The sequence below is a fragment of the Staurois parvus genome, unplaced genomic scaffold (assembly GCF_062004578.1).
Source record: "Staurois parvus isolate SC_StPar_1 unplaced genomic scaffold, SC_StPar_1.0 ptg000226l, whole genome shotgun sequence".
Taxonomy (NCBI): Eukaryota; Metazoa; Chordata; class Amphibia; order Anura; family Ranidae; genus Staurois; species Staurois parvus.
The window spans coordinates 3,936,655-3,955,265 of NW_028318022.1; the positions used below are offsets into that span (position 1 = coordinate 3,936,655).

At 38.4% G+C, this 18,611-nt stretch overlaps 1 protein-coding gene across 1 annotated transcript in view; it reads left to right on the top strand.

Moving 5' to 3' along the window:
* The window catches only part of CSMD1 (CUB and Sushi multiple domains 1), a 2,075,474-nt gene that overhangs the window by 1,539,236 nt on the left and 517,627 nt on the right, over window positions 1-18,611 (top strand). Inside the window, exons 24-25 of the mRNA XM_089679519.1 lie at window positions 13,254-13,445; window positions 14,141-14,267. Coding sequence (XP_089535645.1) covers window positions 13,254-13,445; window positions 14,141-14,267 — 319 coding nt within the window. The remainder of the gene's footprint in view (window positions 1-13,253; window positions 13,446-14,140; window positions 14,268-18,611) is intronic.

Consider the following 18,611-nt stretch of genomic DNA (forward strand, 5'->3'; position numbering starts at 1 on the left):
GTCCTATTTAGAACAGGACAAATACCAGCCAGCTTTTAATAACAAAAGTTAGAATGTATTTATTTCACTAATAAAAAAACTTCCAGAACATTGAAGTGAATATAGATACTACCCAAATTATCAATGCCACATTTTGAGCAGGAAAACCGACAGCCAACTTTAATAAAAAATCAACATTAAAGTGTCTTTATTTTACTGAAAAAAGTATCACAAATATTACAGTGACTATGTGTAAAGCAATAAAGCACATTCACCAGGCTGTCTTTTCAGCAGGGCAGATACCACCAAAAAAAAAACACATCCCTTTCCTCAGAGCTCAAACCAACAAATGTTCACCTCTTAATAAATGTACAACGCACCCTATAGCTCCAGGGTGTCGCAGCATCAGATAAGGTCAAAGGTCATGAAGAAAGAATATAGCAAGATTTTTGGCATAGAACAAACATTCAATCGGATTAGAAAATTAACCATTCATGATATTCTCTCACAGTAAACGTGCACTTACAACCTCAGGTGGATGTCCTAACTGATTCCGGTAGCCTGCTATTTCGTGCATGATGTACATCACCCCATCTGTGACATTTTGTATCTGATTGAATGTTTGTTCTATGCAAAAAAACTTGTTATATTCTTATGACCTTTGACCTTGGATCCTTATCTGATACTACGACACCTCACATAATAGAGGGGTGGAGCTATAGTGTGCCTGGTACATTTATTAGGAGGGTAACATTTGGTGGCTTGAGCTCTGTGGAAAGAGATGTGTCCTCGAAATGCGTTAGTGGCCAACATCACCAACAGTTGGGTTACCTGTTGCCACCTTGGTTGACCATCAGAAACTGTTGTTGTGTGTATTACTAATGTCCTTTGTGATTATGTAATCTGCTATTTAGTTTCTTTTAATAAACCTTGGGTAATGCACTAGATGTTTATGCCCCCTGTGAGTTCTTTTTGTTTGATTTCCCTGTCTGAGGAGGGCGGCACTGCTAAAGCATTGTCCAAGAGAAATCATAGACCCTGAACTATATCCCAGTCTGGTGACTGTCCTTTTGAGTGCTCGAGAAATTGCTTGTTCTTTTGCATTTTAAATAGGACATACACGAGTCAGCTTTTAATTTACTTTATTAAAATAAAATATTGTAGTGACTACATATACATTCTTTAAGAACTTTTACTATACCTCATTTCCTAAGTGGGAGATCAGTCAGTTTTTAATGAAGAAAAACACATTGGGCCTCTTGCTTACTGTACTTAGATACGAGCATCAGACATTCCTATCAGAAAAATGTGAGGATGAGCTGCATATAACTTGTGTGCATTTGAGAGTATACTCACACAAGCAGGAAGCATTGCATTTGCATGTATGTATGCATATTCTTGAACATTTGCATGTATTTTTAGAGCTTTTGCGCATATTTGCGAGTTTAACTGCAAAAATACTGACTAGCAATGCAGTTTTTTGTATATTTTTGTTTTTTACTCATTAATACACAGCACTTGTTTGTGTGTCAAGTTGCAGTATGCAAGAAATATTACAATGTATTATTTCACATTAAAAAAGCCAGACATTGTGCAGATTTGATGCACACTTCAGAAGGCTGCATTTTAAAAGTTCAGTTTACTGTGCAAGTAAAGGCCAGCAGTCCACCCTGGGATTGCAATTGCAAATGGAGTCCATTCCTATGAATCAGATAGTTTATGTAACATTATTTCATTTGCAGATGCAGGACCTGTTCACTTCCTGCTAGCTGTGTATGAATAACTACTGCCCTTCTTTTTAGGCCTGCACAGGGGCGGACTGACAACTCATAGGGCCCCCGGGCAATAGGGGATCATGGGGCCCCTGTGTCCTTGCCCAAACTCAAAAAAGCCTATGAAAAAGGTACCAGGGGCATCTCATGGGGCCCCCTACTGCCCCCGGGCCCTTGAAAAAAAATCCCATAGGAAAATCAAGATAGGAGTTGCAGCTAAATCAGCAACTAGAGTATCTTATGACACACCAAAAATTATCTTTCCCTGCAAACATTTTGTGATGTCTTCCTATCTATTCTATATGTCTCCAACACACACTTACAATACTTATACATACAATATAGGACTTTCAGTGCCATGGTAGAAAGTTTATCTCTGTGCAAACAGAGTGATTCCTCCCTTATCTACTTTAAGCAGTGGCGTCCTGAGGTAGGTGCGGGGGGTGCGGTCTGCACCAGGTGATACCGGACCCGCTCCACAAAAAGGTAAGTTGTAAAGCAAGCCAACGATCCCCACAGCATGGATCCGATCCATCCTGCGGGGATCGTCGGCTTTCTTTACAACTTACCTTTTCTTGGAACAGGTCCAGTGTCACCCCATATAAGTTGCATGCTGACGATCCTGCGGGGATTGTCGGCATGCAACCTATACGGGGTGACAGCGGTGTATTGGCAAGATGTGTCTCCCATGTAGATATGTCCCCGCTGAAGCAACTGCGCATGTCCTGGTTTCAACCGGGACATTTGCAGTTGCTTCAGGGGGGACATATCTACATGGGAGACACATCTTGCCGCTACACCGGACCCGCTCCAAGAAAAGGTAAGTTGCAAAGAAAGTCGATGATCCCCGCAGGATGAATCAGATCTGCGGATTGAGCATAATGGATTGGATCCAATCCATTATGCTCAATCCGCAGATCCGATCTATTCTGCGGGGATCGTCGGAGGGAGTGTCACCAAGTCTTACCGCATCGGGTGACACCAACCCTAGGGACGCCCCTGACTTCAAGTGTTTCCAATGCACACTTAGGGGTCATCTATAAAGTAGAGAATGTGACTGTCACAAACATTTGCTATGGGAGAATCAATTATTCCTATTTAAAATGCATGCACCTGAATAGTTCTCCATTGTTTGTGAGAGTCACATTCCCTACTTTATAAATAGATCCCTTACTGTAGCACATAGCAGTGTTCCTCAATCACCAGCATCAACCATTTCTCCTGTCAAATATCAGTCAAATTAGGATTCAGAATATAAACCTGAAAAAGCAGTGGCATGTTAACAGCCACCTCTGATTAAGGAGATGAAGAATTACTTGCAAAAAGAGTCAGGCTTATGGTGTCAAGATTTAAACATCCAGTGAAATGCATGAGACAAATACTACCAATGTAGTGCATGCTAGGGAGGTGCAAGCACTATCAGAGGGGTGTTGCAACATCAGCCATGAAAAAGTAGTGCAAATTAGTTCCAGGGAGCCCATACTAGTGTTCCGGGGCCACTTTTAAATCCTATGTGGCTACCCTCTAGTTCTGTAGTGCCTGTTATCCCACCATACTATTTTATTTGTTTTTTCCTGAAGATTTATTTGATTTTATTGTAGAGCAATGTAACTTTTATGCTCAGCAGTTCATTGCCAGTTATGCCAGACCATTTCAATGGAAGACTGTATCAATGTATCAGAATCAAAAACATTTTTGGCCTAAATCTGGACATGGGAATCACCAAAAACAATTAACTGCTATCATATTGATCCACAACCAGTTCCGCACATTCCCAAATATTCTACAGTCATGCCTGCCCAGGGCACAATGTCAACTCATAAAAGGATTAGTGCATTTTTAATGACAATTTCTTGTGTCTTCCCCATATATGATAGACTCTACAAAATTATGCCTCACATCAATTTATTTTCTAAACATTTTCAAAACTGTATCTACCCCCAACAATGTCTATCTATGAGTCCCTCTTCCACTTCACAAGCAGACTTGATATAAAACAGTTACGACCCCCAGTAACATGCCAGATAAGGGGTGAAGTTGTCATAAATGTGTCACAAGTTACACATTTCAACAGTTATAAAGAGAGATATAGCCAAGTTGAGCCTTCTTGATGCTCATATTATATGGTTACCATCCGAAAGATAGTGTGGGACCTTCAGTCACTTTTGTTTTGTCAGGGATACTTTATCTCTTTGTACATTTATTATTATTCCAGTGTGTCACTTTTTAGGCACCTTTTTCTTAAACAAACTATACTTGCATTAGATAGTTGCTGACAGCTTTGCTGACAGTCTGTCCAACAGCTTATTTTTTGACATTGTTAGATGAAAAAAAAAAATAAGTGAAATATGTTGTGAATTTAAATCACTTCACATGCTATTACTCACATTCAGTACCCCCATCTCTATAGATTAAATAAAATTGTGACAAACAGCAGTTAGGTCTATTATCTCTAAATAAACCTGTTCTGTTGCTAGTAAATTTTACACTGCTGTATCCTATGAAGTATCTTATATTTAATTCTATATTTACTCATATACTGTGAAGATATACAGTCGGAACAATACAGAAAGGCAGCAACATCCCTGCAATTTAAAAATAAATAAATAAATACAATAAAGTAGAAATGGGACTTTATAGGTGCATATCAGTATACATGTAACATAATTACACCACTATTAAAAGTATGCTAATGTATTTAAAGTATTCAAAGTACAACTTATTAGAGCCAATCGTGGCCTATTTACAGATCCACAATTTATTAAAAAACACTTGTTTCACAGTAAAACATTGGTTTTCCCACCCTGCTTTATGAATACATAAATCCATTTTTTTTGTAGTCACATCAGATTACTTCAAGAGCCTAAGTGACAGTAGCAGGGGAGATCTCAACAGTTACGAGCAGAGCCCTCTTAACTCTCTTGCATTTTATTGTATAACTGTACTGTGTCTCTTTAATAATAATAATAATAATAATAATAATAATAATAATACTAATAATAATATCACAAATTGTTTTGTGGGTTCCAAATATCCCACTTTCTCAGACCCTGTAAAAAGCTTGGAGGGGTCTCAGGGAGTATGCCTTCAAGGTAAAAAGAATGATACCATTATATTAGCCCTCTTTTATTTCCTCTCAATAGATGCATAATCATTAGGGAGAACAGAGGATTCCAATAAACTATTTTGTTTTCCCTTGGTAAGGCACAGAATGACACAGGATCAATGAATTGGAGACACACAGATGATTTCTAGTTCTGCCCTCTCCATTAGAAGATCCTGTGATATTCAGCTAAAGCTATAGAATGGCTTCTAGGAATGGTGGACCTGGCAGGAAAGGGTGAGCATAGTCAAGTTCTCTTAATGGGAGCTCATGACAGTCCTTTAGTTGTATTATCTTCTGCCACATCAGAAGATTACAGTGCTGGGGGTGGGGGTTTGGAAAGAGGAAAGTTTCTTCTACAAGAACAAGACTCAACACATGGGATACATCATACTAACTGAAAGTTATTTCCCTTGAGCTAATTTTTATGTTTTTTCTTTAGCTTTTTTTTCTTTTTTATGCAAGACAAAGACCATGCACAGATTAATTATATTCATACTATTTTTCCATGTTGCTGATATGTAACAGTTTCTACCTCAGCTGACATTTTAGTTTTTTAATTATCTTAAATGCTTGCCAGTAAAGTTGTTTCTCATCAAAGAACCATGTGGTGCCTCTTTTGTCACCATTATCACCCCTGCCAGGCTGTTATCTGAGCTGCTAGCCTTATCTCCCAAGGAACCCAATTGTTTAGTTTTTGCTTGTTTTTTTTTTTTTTGTATTGGCACAACAGGGTTGATTTGCAAATTGCAGTTGTATTCTGCAAGAGCAGTTGCTCCAGAGCTTAGTAAATGAGCAGAAGCTCTGCTTCCATCATCCAATAGTGTGCAAGCAAAAATGCTGTTTTTTTTGTATTTTCCTTGCATGTGATTGGGTATTCTTTGCAAAGTGAATCTTCACCTCATTTACTAAGCTCTGGAGCAACAACACATTGCAAACTGCACAAACTTTTTGCTTTAGTATATCAACCCAAATGTGTTCAGGTGTTTTTGGTCTAGGACTTTTCTAAAGGCCATAACCAGGTTACTGCCCCCTGTCCTTATTTGCTGCAACAGGGCAGGGATGACTATGTAGGGGAAAATCAATCAATAAAACCTATAAAAATATATGCATAAAAAAATCAATCTGTGAATACAAAATATTGTTTAAAATCATTTAAAAAACACTATATCAGCTTGCTGGACCACTGCCTGTCACTGTAGGTCTGGCAGACCTTGTTTTTTAACAAAAGGAATAAAAAAAAATAATGGCAGCTATTTCAAATGGGGGGCAGAAACAGGGGGCACTTTGGTGTACACAACTGTACAGCGCAGACATGTGGTGACATGCCGCACACAAAGGGCAGCTTTGCTTGGGTCAGCAACATGTCAAATTAAAGCCACTTTATGGGAAGACAACCTGCCTATGGTCAAAAGTTTTTCCTCTGAAGCTATGCCTCCAGTGTTGTGGATCCAAGCACCAGCAGGTGACAATTAATAAAATAAAGCATATTCAAAAATATGACAACAGAGAAAATAGATAGTTTGAGTAAACTTACAGTTAAAGATGTGAACTAGACCACAAAATACAGTAAGTGGGCTCCTCCAGTGAAAGAGTAAAGGGTATAAAGATTCCCCTAACTAGCTAACTACACACCAAGCGAATATCAAATTTTCACCAAGTAGAGCGAGTCACAGCACTCTAATAAAATCCCAGTACTGACTGTCTATTTTAGTCTCTTAAGTTTGTCTCTTGTAAATCTTAAACAAGAAAACATATTTATAAGTGAAAAGGGTTAATATCTAAGATGTTGAAGGTAAAATCAACCCCAGTTGATAAAATTTTCAATACATTTGTTTCTCAAACACACTGAAAACCATCCAGTATAGAAAAACACACACACACACTGATTAGGAAAATACAGTGAAACATTTTCAAAGAATGAAGCAAGAGACAATTTATTCTTTCATGAACTATTAATAACTATGAGGACTATAATGTGCAAGACTTCATATACAGTACTTGTTAGTTGCAGTTTTGATGTCATCAGAGTTAAAATCAAATATTAAACAGAGCCAAAAGGCCTCCAGCGATCGATCTTGAATGCCTTATTAAATCTACCTCTTAGGGAAAAGAGCTGTAGAGATTACAGTCTCAGCAATTCCCCAAAGAGTCATTGATTTCAAGAGCAAAACATTAAAAATGAAGGAACTAACTATGTTAATTCCATGTATATTTCACTTTTTATTTCTACCTTTAACTGCTACATTAAACTAAATCCAAAGAATGAAAATCAGGTATGAATTGCTCTTGAACACAATTTACCATATAGGTACCAGGTTTAACATATATTGTACAACTGTAATGATATTAACAAATATAAATTTGGTATTCTAAAATAAAAAAAAGGCAGCCAAAAAATATATTATTTTTTGTTTTGTTTAAACTTTATTTTGTTTAAACTTTGAATTTTAAAAGTTAAACTGCATTACAAGAGGACTGTGCAACAATATGCACTATCATGTTTTTTTTTCACCTTTACCAACTCCTAAGATATAATTGTAGAAGGCAAAACCAGTGGGTTTGGCAAAGGTTGACAGTGATTTCAGTTATGAAACATGGTTGTCCCTCAGCCTTCCATTTTACGCTTTCATTTCCAGATTTAGCAACCTTATGCTCAATGTTAGGTCAAAACCCACTTCTATATAGAAACATAGATATAATAGACTGTGTTTTAAAGCTACCAGTATGGTCTGGCAAGTACCTTTTTCCTTTCTACAAACTACAGATTGTCTCTGAGGATAGCAGTCAGAGGTTAAATGGCCTTTTGTATGCAAAAGCATATTTCTTTCTCACAAGTGATAGATACATTTGCGTGCTCAGATTCTTTAAATCTGTATGTGTCTTGAGAACAGTTATTACCTGTAGAGCTATTGCCTATACTAGTCTTAAAACACAATAATGCAAAATCAGACAAATATTTCCTATTCAGCCCATCCTGCTGTTTTTCCATGAATCTGCACATACATTATTATTGCAGTCTAAAAAAACCCCAGCCATCACTGAAATAAAATGATTTCTGTTGTGCTCTCTCTTTAGAAAACACATAGTGCTCTGAGAATCCTGTGTCAAGACTGTTCTGTGTATGAACAATGATTTGTACATAAATTCTGCTAAAAAATATAAAACAGTCATTTATAAATGTTTAACCCTTAAAAAATGACTAAAATGTTTTATGGTTTCCCATAAATAAGTTCCCAATAATTAGTTCAGATGTTAAGAAAATATATTTTAACTTTAATTTGATATATTTTTATTTCCATTTACCTTCTTTCTTCCTGGGACCCAGTACCGGAGGCTGCCATCTCATAGCAGATAGAGCCCTGAGGATTTTTATACTACAACAAAAGTGATCATTACCATTTTATTTATTTTGTACCGCAAACATCGCATTACCATGAGTGCTCAACCTGTGGCCCTCCAGCTGTCGTGGAGCTACAAGCCCATCATGCGTCTGCTTTTAGGAATTATGCTTGTAACTGTCAGCCTTGCAACGTTTCATAAGCTTCGACAGCTAGAGGGCCGCAGGTTGAGCACTCGTGCATCAGACAACCGACTGAATTTTAATTGAATTAGTCCAGTTGTGATACTTTTACATTTGTAAAAATGTATTTAACAGAGCAATTCTGCCTTGCAGCACTGGGCTCACTTGTTTGAAGCCTGGTCAGGAAACTATCTGCATGCAGTTTGTACTGTACTAGCGTGGGTTTTCTTCTGGGTACTCCAGTTTCCTCCAAAACTTTAAATACATGTTGGTAGATTAATTGGCTCCTCTCTAAATTTGTCCTAGCATGTGTGTGCATATATAGGTACCATAGATCGTAAGCTTTTTGTGGGCAGGTCCTGATGTAATTGTACAGTGTCAGGAATGGACTCACCACTGGTGGTGCTGTGGCTCACTTGCTCTGTGGGCTGCAGTACCAGCTCCTACCAGAGGGTGCTTCAGCAGCCAGGGTCTCACTCCTGCAATCAAGCCATCACCTGAGGCTGATTGCAGGAGGTCTATTTAAGCAGGACCAGGCCTGCAATCAGTGCCTTGGTGTTGTTTCCCATGAGCCCCTGTACCTTGTATCCTGTGTTCCTGTTCCTGTTCTTCTGCCTATCTGACTTGTTGCCGACCCTGCCTGATCCTGACCTCTGCTGACTTCTCCTGCTCTGACCCCTGGCTCGTTTGACTACTCTTCTGGAAATGCCTATTCTGATCTGAACCCCCGTTACCAAACCCGGCGAGTGACCTGACTACCCTTTGCCTGCTGCCTTGTACATATTAGTATTAGTTAAGGTTTGGTTTTGTTTGCACTGCGTTTGTTTATTTTGTGCAGGTAATAATAAATCTTATTATCCTCTCACCATACTTGAAGCCTGCTGTTTTCCTATGTCAGTCTACACATCTATGGTCATACCTGGATCCCTGACAGTACAGTATGTAAGCACTGCATATAAGTACCCGTAAAAGATATTTATGAGCCATGGCAATCACTCTGACTAGTTTGAAAATATTGAGGAAAAACACAAGAGGGTGCACTCTCCTCATGCATTACCATGATAACAAACTTATTTAAAAAATTGATCACAAATGCATACTACAAATGCATACTCACAAACAAGCAAAGTGGCCAGTTTGATTCTTTTTTTTCTTCTTTTTTTTTTTTAAAGAGTATCTAAAGTTTTGTTGTATAATATTGCCCTCATAAGCCCTCTTTTTTTAACCACTTGCCCTCCAGAGTATTTATCCCCCTTCTTGACCGGGCCATTTTTTGCAATAAGGCGCTATGTTATTTTAACTAACAATTGCACAGTCATGCAACACTGCACCAAAATGAAATTTATATCTTTTTTTCCCACAAATAGAGCTTTCTTTCAGTGGTAATTGATCGCCTGTGCATTTTTTATTTATTACGCTATAAATCGCTGAGCAAACTGTTGGCGCTATATAAATCCTGTATAATAATAAACAACAAATAACTGACAATTTTTAGAAAAAAACAATGTTTTGGACTTTTTGCTATTAAAAATGTCCAGTAATAAATTTAGCCCAAAATGTATTCTACTACATGTCTTTGCAAAAAAAAATCCCAATATGTGTAAATTAATTGGTTTACGTGAAAGTTATAGTATTTACAAATGGCGGTATATATACTGCAATTTTATTTTTCTCAATAATAATGGCGGCGATCAGCAACTTATAGCAGGACTGCGGCGGGCATTCTGACACTTGGGAGGGGAACTGACTTTGCCACTGACATCTACAGTGACACCAATACAGTGATCAGTGCTAATAAAAAGCACTGACACTGTACTAATGGCACTGGGCAGGAAGGGGGCGATCAAAGGGTTAACTGTGTGCTGTTTCACTGTGTGCTGTGTGAGTGCTTTACAGTGTAATCATATTGCTTTGTATCTCTCTGCTATGCAGAGCCATACAAAACAGTGTGCAGCAGCTAACAGGGGAGAGATCTGTGTTGTTTATACACAGGTCTCTCCGCCATCAGAGATACTCGGTGATCACCGAATGCCGGCAAGAAATCACTGACCGGGACCCAGTGATTGACAGCCGAGGCCGTGAATGGTGGCGTGGGTAGGGCCCCCTACCCGCAACTGCAAAATCAGGTATATATACGTGATTTTGCGCACCCGTGCCGCCCTGTAGCAGTATTTCTGCTATAGGGCATCACAGAAGCAGTTAATCATGTTTGTGTTTTTATATATATATATATTGCTTTGTAATATGTGTTTGTTGTGTTCTGTGTAATATGTGGTCTTGTAAAAGAGAGAAAAATGTTAAAAAAAATCCTAACTGCTGAAATCAGAAGCTTAGTCTAAAGTAAAATAGATGTATTTGTTAAAAAACATACATGAACATTGTTATCTGATCACACATCCAAAACTTATTATAAAAATCCTGGCCTCCCAAGATTTAAAACTACTTCATAACACCTAAGTCTTATGTATCTTGACAGCTTTAATAACAAAACAGTAACACTGTATCCTTATAACTTGACAGCTTTAATAAAACCACCACACTGTACATTTTTCACCAATATAGTTTTAGCTTAAATTTTCGCACATTTCATTAAACCGGTACATTTGCAAAAAGTAAATGAAAAGTTATATATGTATATATATATATATATATATATATACACACACACACACTGTACACAGACATTCTTTATTTAATGGATCAGTTAACTTTTTGTACAAAAATACAAATGCACATCTTTTTGCTGGTAGAAAAATGTACAGGGTTATTTTTTTGTTAGGAGCCTGAAAAACATTGCACCTGCGATCAGTAGATCATGGGTGTAATGCAGGGCTCTTGCAGACTGTCAGTGTAAGATGTCTGCTTGTACCTCGTATGAGCAGGCATTTACACTCTGCCAAAAAAGAATCAATGAACAACCTAGAGAACTAAACAGCACTAGTTCATTGAGAACTACAAGCTAACAGCTGCAAAGGTTGTCAGTACTTGTAGTTCTCCCATTCACAGAACTCTGTGAATTAATAATGTGGCTGGGCAGAGCCCCACACTGCCATGTTTTTGTTTATTTTTTAAAAATTGTGACAGTGAGATTAGAGAGAAGATCCCCGGTTCGCTGTCACAACAGGGAGCGGATCGGGGTGACGCTGCAGCAGTGAGAACATGGTACATGTTCCCAAAGGAGGACTTATCTTTTAAATCATACTCACCATACTTAAATAAGATATAGTACAGCCTTTTCACTCTGGTATATTATAAAAATGCACTTTTTTTTATTTCTGTATATGTAAACAATCGATAAGAATGCAATGATGATCATGTGAAAAGTGGCATAAAGTTAAAGGGAAATAGACTGGAGTTTTCACCTTGCAAGGGAATTTTCCCTCAGCTTAGTGAATGAGGTAAATCTATGCTAACTTCCTTCATCCAATTATGTGAAAGCAAAAATGCAGGGTTTTCTGAGTATTCTTTGCAAAGTGAACTCTCTCCATAAAAACTTCTTGTAAAGTGTAATACATCTTGTCCTTCTGCCCTGCTGTCCCTGCCCCCACACTTGCTGAGTAACCTGGATAGTAGAAAGAAAGATTAGTCTTGTTATAAAATATGCTTCTGTCTGTTTACATCCATTTTTCATCAGTTTTTTTGTTCATTTTTTATGTTTACATCCGTTTTTCGCACATTCCTTTTTTTTATGGAAGAAAAATAGGGTTTCCTTCTGTTAAAAAAAACATATTAACAGATGCAGACATTAATGGATTTTTAATGGATGTCCATAAAAATACTTCTGTAAACGCAGATGAAAAATGGACATACGGAATGCCCATGTGAAAGGGGCCTAAGGACCCACAGAATCATAATGTTAACGTCATTTTAAACAAGAAAAAAAATATAGTTTATACTTTTTACATGTGGAAATTTTTTTTAAATAACAGCAATTGACCACTGGCCCTCCAGAAGATTCACCCCTCTTCATAACCAGGTAATTTTTTGCTGTACAGCGCTGCACTACTTTAACTGGCAATTGCACAGTCATGCAACACTGTACACATATAATTTATATTCTTTTTTTCACACAAATAGAGATTTCTTTTGCTGGTATTTACCAAAAATAACAAACAATATTTTTACTTTTTGCTATAAAACATAAAATATAGGGTATAAATTAGATTTTGTATTCAACAGATATAACAAACATGCATCCATCGAGTCTTTGCAAGGAAAAGGCTGCAATCTTTTAGGTTAAAAGATAAGTTCCCTTGTGGACAAAAATAATAAATGCACATTTTTTTTGCAGGTAAAAAAATGTACATTTATTATTTTTGTCCAAAGGAGCATGGAAAGCATTGCATCAGCGATCAGTAGATTGCTGATGCCATGCAGGTCTCCTGCAGACCTGTCAGAATATCTGCCTGCCATACGGGATGTACAAGCAAGCAGATATACTGAAAGGAAGCTGCCACGCCGCTCCAGAGGGCCGTGGTTGTTCACTGAAAACTACAATCCGACAGCCACTAAGGCTGTTGGGACCTACAGTTCATTCACACACTGTTTTCAAATCTGACAGATAGTACGGGGGAACTTCTCCCCGTATTATCTGTCAGAGGGAGGGGGGATATTGCGTGCAGCTGCAGCCATGGGAACATGGTACATGTTCCATCCTAAAAACAGGTAGAATGTGTAACATGTTCCCAAAGGTGAACTTATCCTTTAATTACTTCAAATATATTTACTGTGTGCAGTTTTATGCACATTTTGTTTCTAAAGTCCTAACATTTTTTTTTATCCAATATAAAAAGAAAGGTATTTTAAAAATATATAAAACTATAAAAATGTATTTGGTTGCTTCATATAATTATACATGTGCTTTGTTTGTTTACAGGTTTTGATTTAATAAAATGTGAGGATCCAGGAATACCAAACTATGGTTACAAGATTCGTGATGAGGGTCACTTTGCTGATACAACTATTATGTATAGTTGTAACCCAGGTTACACGATGCATGGAAGCAGCATACTGACTTGTCTCAGTGGAGATCGGAGAGTGTGGAACAAGCCTTTACCAACATGCACTGGTAACACAAAAAAGTTCCTATATTTTACAAATAATACTCAGTTTTTTAGGCCTTTTGTAATACAAATAAATGTATTTGCCTAACAAACACAGAAGGTTTACTTTGCAATGTAAATGCTCTCTTAGCTAAATGAATAAAGTAAAGATATATACTCTAAATAAGGCAATCATGCCCAAGGAAAATTAAGATTTTTGATAGCATGCGATTGAATGATTGAGGTGAACACAATATTTACTTATCCCATATGCACTTTACAGTGAATGCTCTGAACCTTCACTTAACAACATTAATATATACTTGAGACAGTATATGTTCAGGATTCAAAGTGAATGTTCACTTAAATGAAAAACTTAAAGTGAGACTTTTTACTTTGAATACCCTACATAAGGAAATTTTGAAAAAAAGATATTGACTTGCATATAAATTGATGATTTAGTAAGTGAAGTGCAGAGTCACATTGCTGGGTAAACAGTCCTTATTCCTTTCATAAATTAATCTCAATGTAGTTCTTTAGTAAATCAACCTCGTTTGCTTATGTATGTACTGTACATGACATGCCTGAATTCCTAAACATTGGATTGTTTGTTAATTGGTTCAAAATAAAAAAAATACTTTTAAGAACATAGCAGTTAAATTATTTTGTTAGATTAGATTTGAAGTAAACAAAAATTTTAATGCATGTGTTATTTTTGCAGCTGAATGTGGAGGTCGGATTTATGCTGTTGCATCAGGGCGCATTCTGTCTCCAGGTTATCCATCACCATATGAAAATAATCTACACTGCACTTGGATTCTTGAAGCAGATCCAGGGAAAACTATTAGGTAAGCTATATCAAATAGACATATTATACAGGAACAGTCACCACTGATAATTCCTGACACATCAAGTATTAAAGCCTAATTGTTTGAGCCAAGCTGGTCCAAGCAAACGATTTCCTTCACTAATCCTATTTACTAGCTATTTCCATCAACTACGTACAGTATACAGGGCTGTGTTCTGGCAGAGGGATGGACACTTCATGTCCCTCTCCCTGAACATAATTAAATCAGGCTGAGTGCTGCTTTATATTTTATGAATTATTACACGTTTTTCTCTGATTGGCTGAGGTGGGAATGAAGATAGATGACATCATGACCTCCTCAGCCAATCAGAGGAGGCTGTGTATTCATTCATTTAATCACAAAGATTTCTTTGAATGGCTGAGCAGCTCCTGCCTAACTCTATTTTGTTCTAGGAGGAAGATGGGAAGTTCCAATCCTGCTGCCAGAACAAAGTCCAGTATACTGTATGTAACTTACATACAGTTCTTACAGTACTGACAGTTGCAGCATTTGTTAGTGAAGGAAATAGTTTGTTTTGACCAGCTTGGTCCAAGTGAACTATTTAAAGTTTATTAACCTCTTTACCCCTGCCCTATAGCAGTTTTACTACTACAAAGCGGTGGCTCTCCTGTGCAAAATCATGTACAGTATATACATAATTTTGCACTTCAGTCCCACGGGGGGGGGCGCGCACACACCGCTGGCGGATCGCTGCTGCTGTGAACTGTCACAGCAGAAGCCGATCTGCAAGTCCCGGTAAACGGATGTTTGCCGGCACTCGCAGATCATTGGGCAGGGAGGAAGAACAGAGCTGTACCTATGTTTAAAGAGGCACAGCTCTGTTGTGACAGGTGAAAGTGATCGATCATGTTTCCCTGCAGAGCTGGGAACACGATCTATCTCTTGTTCCAGCACCACCTAATGTACACCAAGCACATAGCTAGGCACACATTTAACCCTTTGATTACCGTAGATGTTAACCCCTTCCCAACCAATGGTATCAGAACATATTTTTAGCACTTATCACTGTATTAGAGTCACTGGTTCCCACAAAGTGTCAGTGTAAAACTGTCCACCGCAATATCAAAGTCCCACTATAAGTTGCTGATCGCTGCCATTACTAGTATAACATTTTTTTTTAATTCCAGTATATTTCCCATAGTTTGTAGATGTTCTAACTTTTGCACAAACAAATTAATATACGATTATTGGGGTTTTTTTAACCAAAAATATGTAGCAGAATACATTTTGGCCTAAATTTGTAAAGAAATTAGATTTTTTACATTTTTTATTGGATATGTTTATAGTAGAAAATAAAAAATATTGGATTTTTTTCAAAATTGTCAGTCTTTTTTTGTTTGTAACACAAAAGTAAAAACTGCAGAGGTGATCAAATACCACCAAAAGAAAGCTGTATTTGTGGGAAAAAGGACATACATTTCATTTGGGTATAGTGTTGAATGACAGTGCAATAGTCAGTTAAAGTAGCATGGCCTGGTTAAGAAGAGGAGTAAATCTTCTGGTGGGTTAAATCTTATAGTTAAGCTCAAAAGATGAACTCCATTCTTACCTTTAGTCCTGCACAGTTGTACAGGCTCCTCTCTTGTACTGAAGTTGCTTTAAAGTTGCTCTAATTTCACTGCACACTGCGAGTCTTATACAGTATGCATTAGAAGCTTTAGCAAGCTAGATAAAGCCTCCCTCATTTTCTGGCTGGGAAAAGTTCAGCAAAATCTTTCCTCCTTAGCCTTTCTGTCCCCTAATCCACCTCTTTCACTCATTGCATTTCAGTTCTTTCACTCATGGAGGCTCAGCATCACATATAGGCATTACCATGCAAAATCAGCCTGCCTAGCATTGCCCACTCCAGATTGATTATCACCTATCATGGCATTTTGATAAATCTCATTCAGAGTTAAGGCCCTTCAGGGGAGTCATAATGCAGGATGCTGGGATGTTTTTGAAAAGCTATGTACAGCACCCTGCTGTCTCCTCACACCAGCCATAGACATCTACATTGCATAGAGAAGCCCAGAGACTTAGTGATGATTTCACTTGGTCTAACATAAGGTAATAACAATTAAAAGGTTTTCTTTTAGAATTTCATTAGATAGTTGATGAGGGGGAAAAGAGGAACCAGAGAAGACAAAATATAAGAAGATCACACTTCAGCTTAAATTTTTCCATAAAAGTCATCTGAAAACACTTTAGTTGTTTTGGTATATTTGCGAAAGGTTAGAACCTTTGGCAGCTTTTAGTGATGTCCATGTGCCCATTATGTCCATGGTATGGTGGTTCTTGAGTCAGAGAGTGAGGGAAAATCTTTCAGCAGGGTCACAATTAACAATAAAAGGGATAGAAAACTGACAGATGTCCTATCCTTTCTCCACATGTCTTAAAAATAAATGTTTCTAATGCTGTCGTAAAGTTACAAAACAATAATGTCTTTATTAGATATCATATAAACCAATAACAGGTGACCTAAGGTACATGTCTTTAGTATTAGTAAATTAAACATATATACTGTTTGCTAGCAAGCATGTGTGTATTTGCTGTCTTTTACGTTGGCCTTTACCACTAGCCTACTGGGCACTTATACTACCTTCCTGCCCAGGCCAATTTTCAGCTTTCAGTGTTGTCGCACTTTGAATGACAATTGTGCGGTCATGCAACATTGTACCCATACAAAAATTTTATCATTTTTGTCTCACAAATTGAGCTTTCTTTTGGTGGTATTTAATCACCACTGGTTGTTTTATTTTTTGCACTATAAACAAAAAAAGAGCAAAACATTTTGAAAAAAACGTTTTTCTTTGTTTCTACTATAACATTTTCCAAACAGGTAATTTTTCTCCTTCACTTATGTGTGATTATAAGGCTGCACTGATGGGCACTGATAGGAGCCACTGATGGGCACTGATGAGGTGGCATGGATAGGCAGCACTGATGAGGTAGCACAGATAAGCAGCACTGATGGGAACTGATAGGTGGCACTGATAGGTGGTACTGATGCTGCTGCACTGATATGCAGCATTGATGGACACTGATAGGTAGCACTGATGGGCACTGCGGGCGGCACTGATGGGCAGCACTGATGAGTGGCACTGATGGGGGGGCTCTGCTGGGCACTGGTGGGTGACACTAATAGGCACAGGTGGGTGGCACTGCTAGGTGGCACTGATCATCAGGGTACTGATAATTAGTGCCCTGATGATCCGTGCGGATCTGTTCTCTGCCAATTACCGGTTATCAGCAGCATTTTCCTCACATTGTGACAGCGTGAGGAAAGTGCAGCCAATAACCGGTAACTGTATTTATCCGATGGTCTGCTGTGTCATCGGACACAGCTGATCACGTGGTAAAATGTCGCTGTGACTAGCCTTTTACCACATCACGTGATCCACTGTGTGCACCACAGGGGGCACGTAGGAGGGTGCGTTCTGGGAGGACATCATATGACGCCCTCCCAGAACTGGACAAGCGTGCTATAGCCATCATTTGGCTATAGCACGGTTGCCTAGTGGTTAAAGTGGAACTATGAGCAACATGACATATAAGATGCAGTCAAATGCTAGTTTTTGTTTTTCTGAGTTCCCCTGTAACATGTTTATTACCAGATGACTCTTCCAGTAGATCTGCAATTTTTCTACTTCCTGTAATTGGTAGGTAGGTATTCGGGGGAAACAGGATTTGTGCTCGTGAGGATTTAGATGGGGCAGGGGAGATTTGTGGGTTAAAAGATTTTGTGCTGGAGTGGATTAGGGGTGTGGAGAGGATTTCTTCTGGGATGGAGGGGAGGCTGTGCATTTGGGAGAGAGGATTTGTGCTAGAAGTGGTTGGAGGAATTGTGCTGGGAGGGAGATTTGGGGGAAGGAGGATTTGTGCTGGGGGAAGTAGCAAAGAGAAATTGAATAGGGGAGAATTTGTACTGGAATGGGGGTTGTGCTGGGAGGGGGATTTTGGGGGTGGAAGAGAATTTATTCTGGGAGAGGTGATTGGGGGGAAAGAGGATTTGTGATGGGAGGGGGAATTGAGGGTGGTGGAGATAAGTGCTGGGGTGGGGAAGAAGGAGTGATTGTGCTGGGAGGGGTATTTGGGGAAAGTGAAGGAGGACTTAAGGAATAAAGGGAACCAGGATCAATGGGAAGGGCCCCAGGCTTAAAAGGAAGGGCCACGGCTGATGGGCAGGGAGCCCTTTAATGTGAACTAGAACCCTGAAGGTTCTAGTTATGTCGCTGGGCAACTGTTTTTTTTTTTCCTTTGGAAAAAAGGTTTAGGAAATGTGAATAAAATATGTAAGCAACCACCCAGTCCTGCAAATGCCACTTTTTCCACACAGCTTAG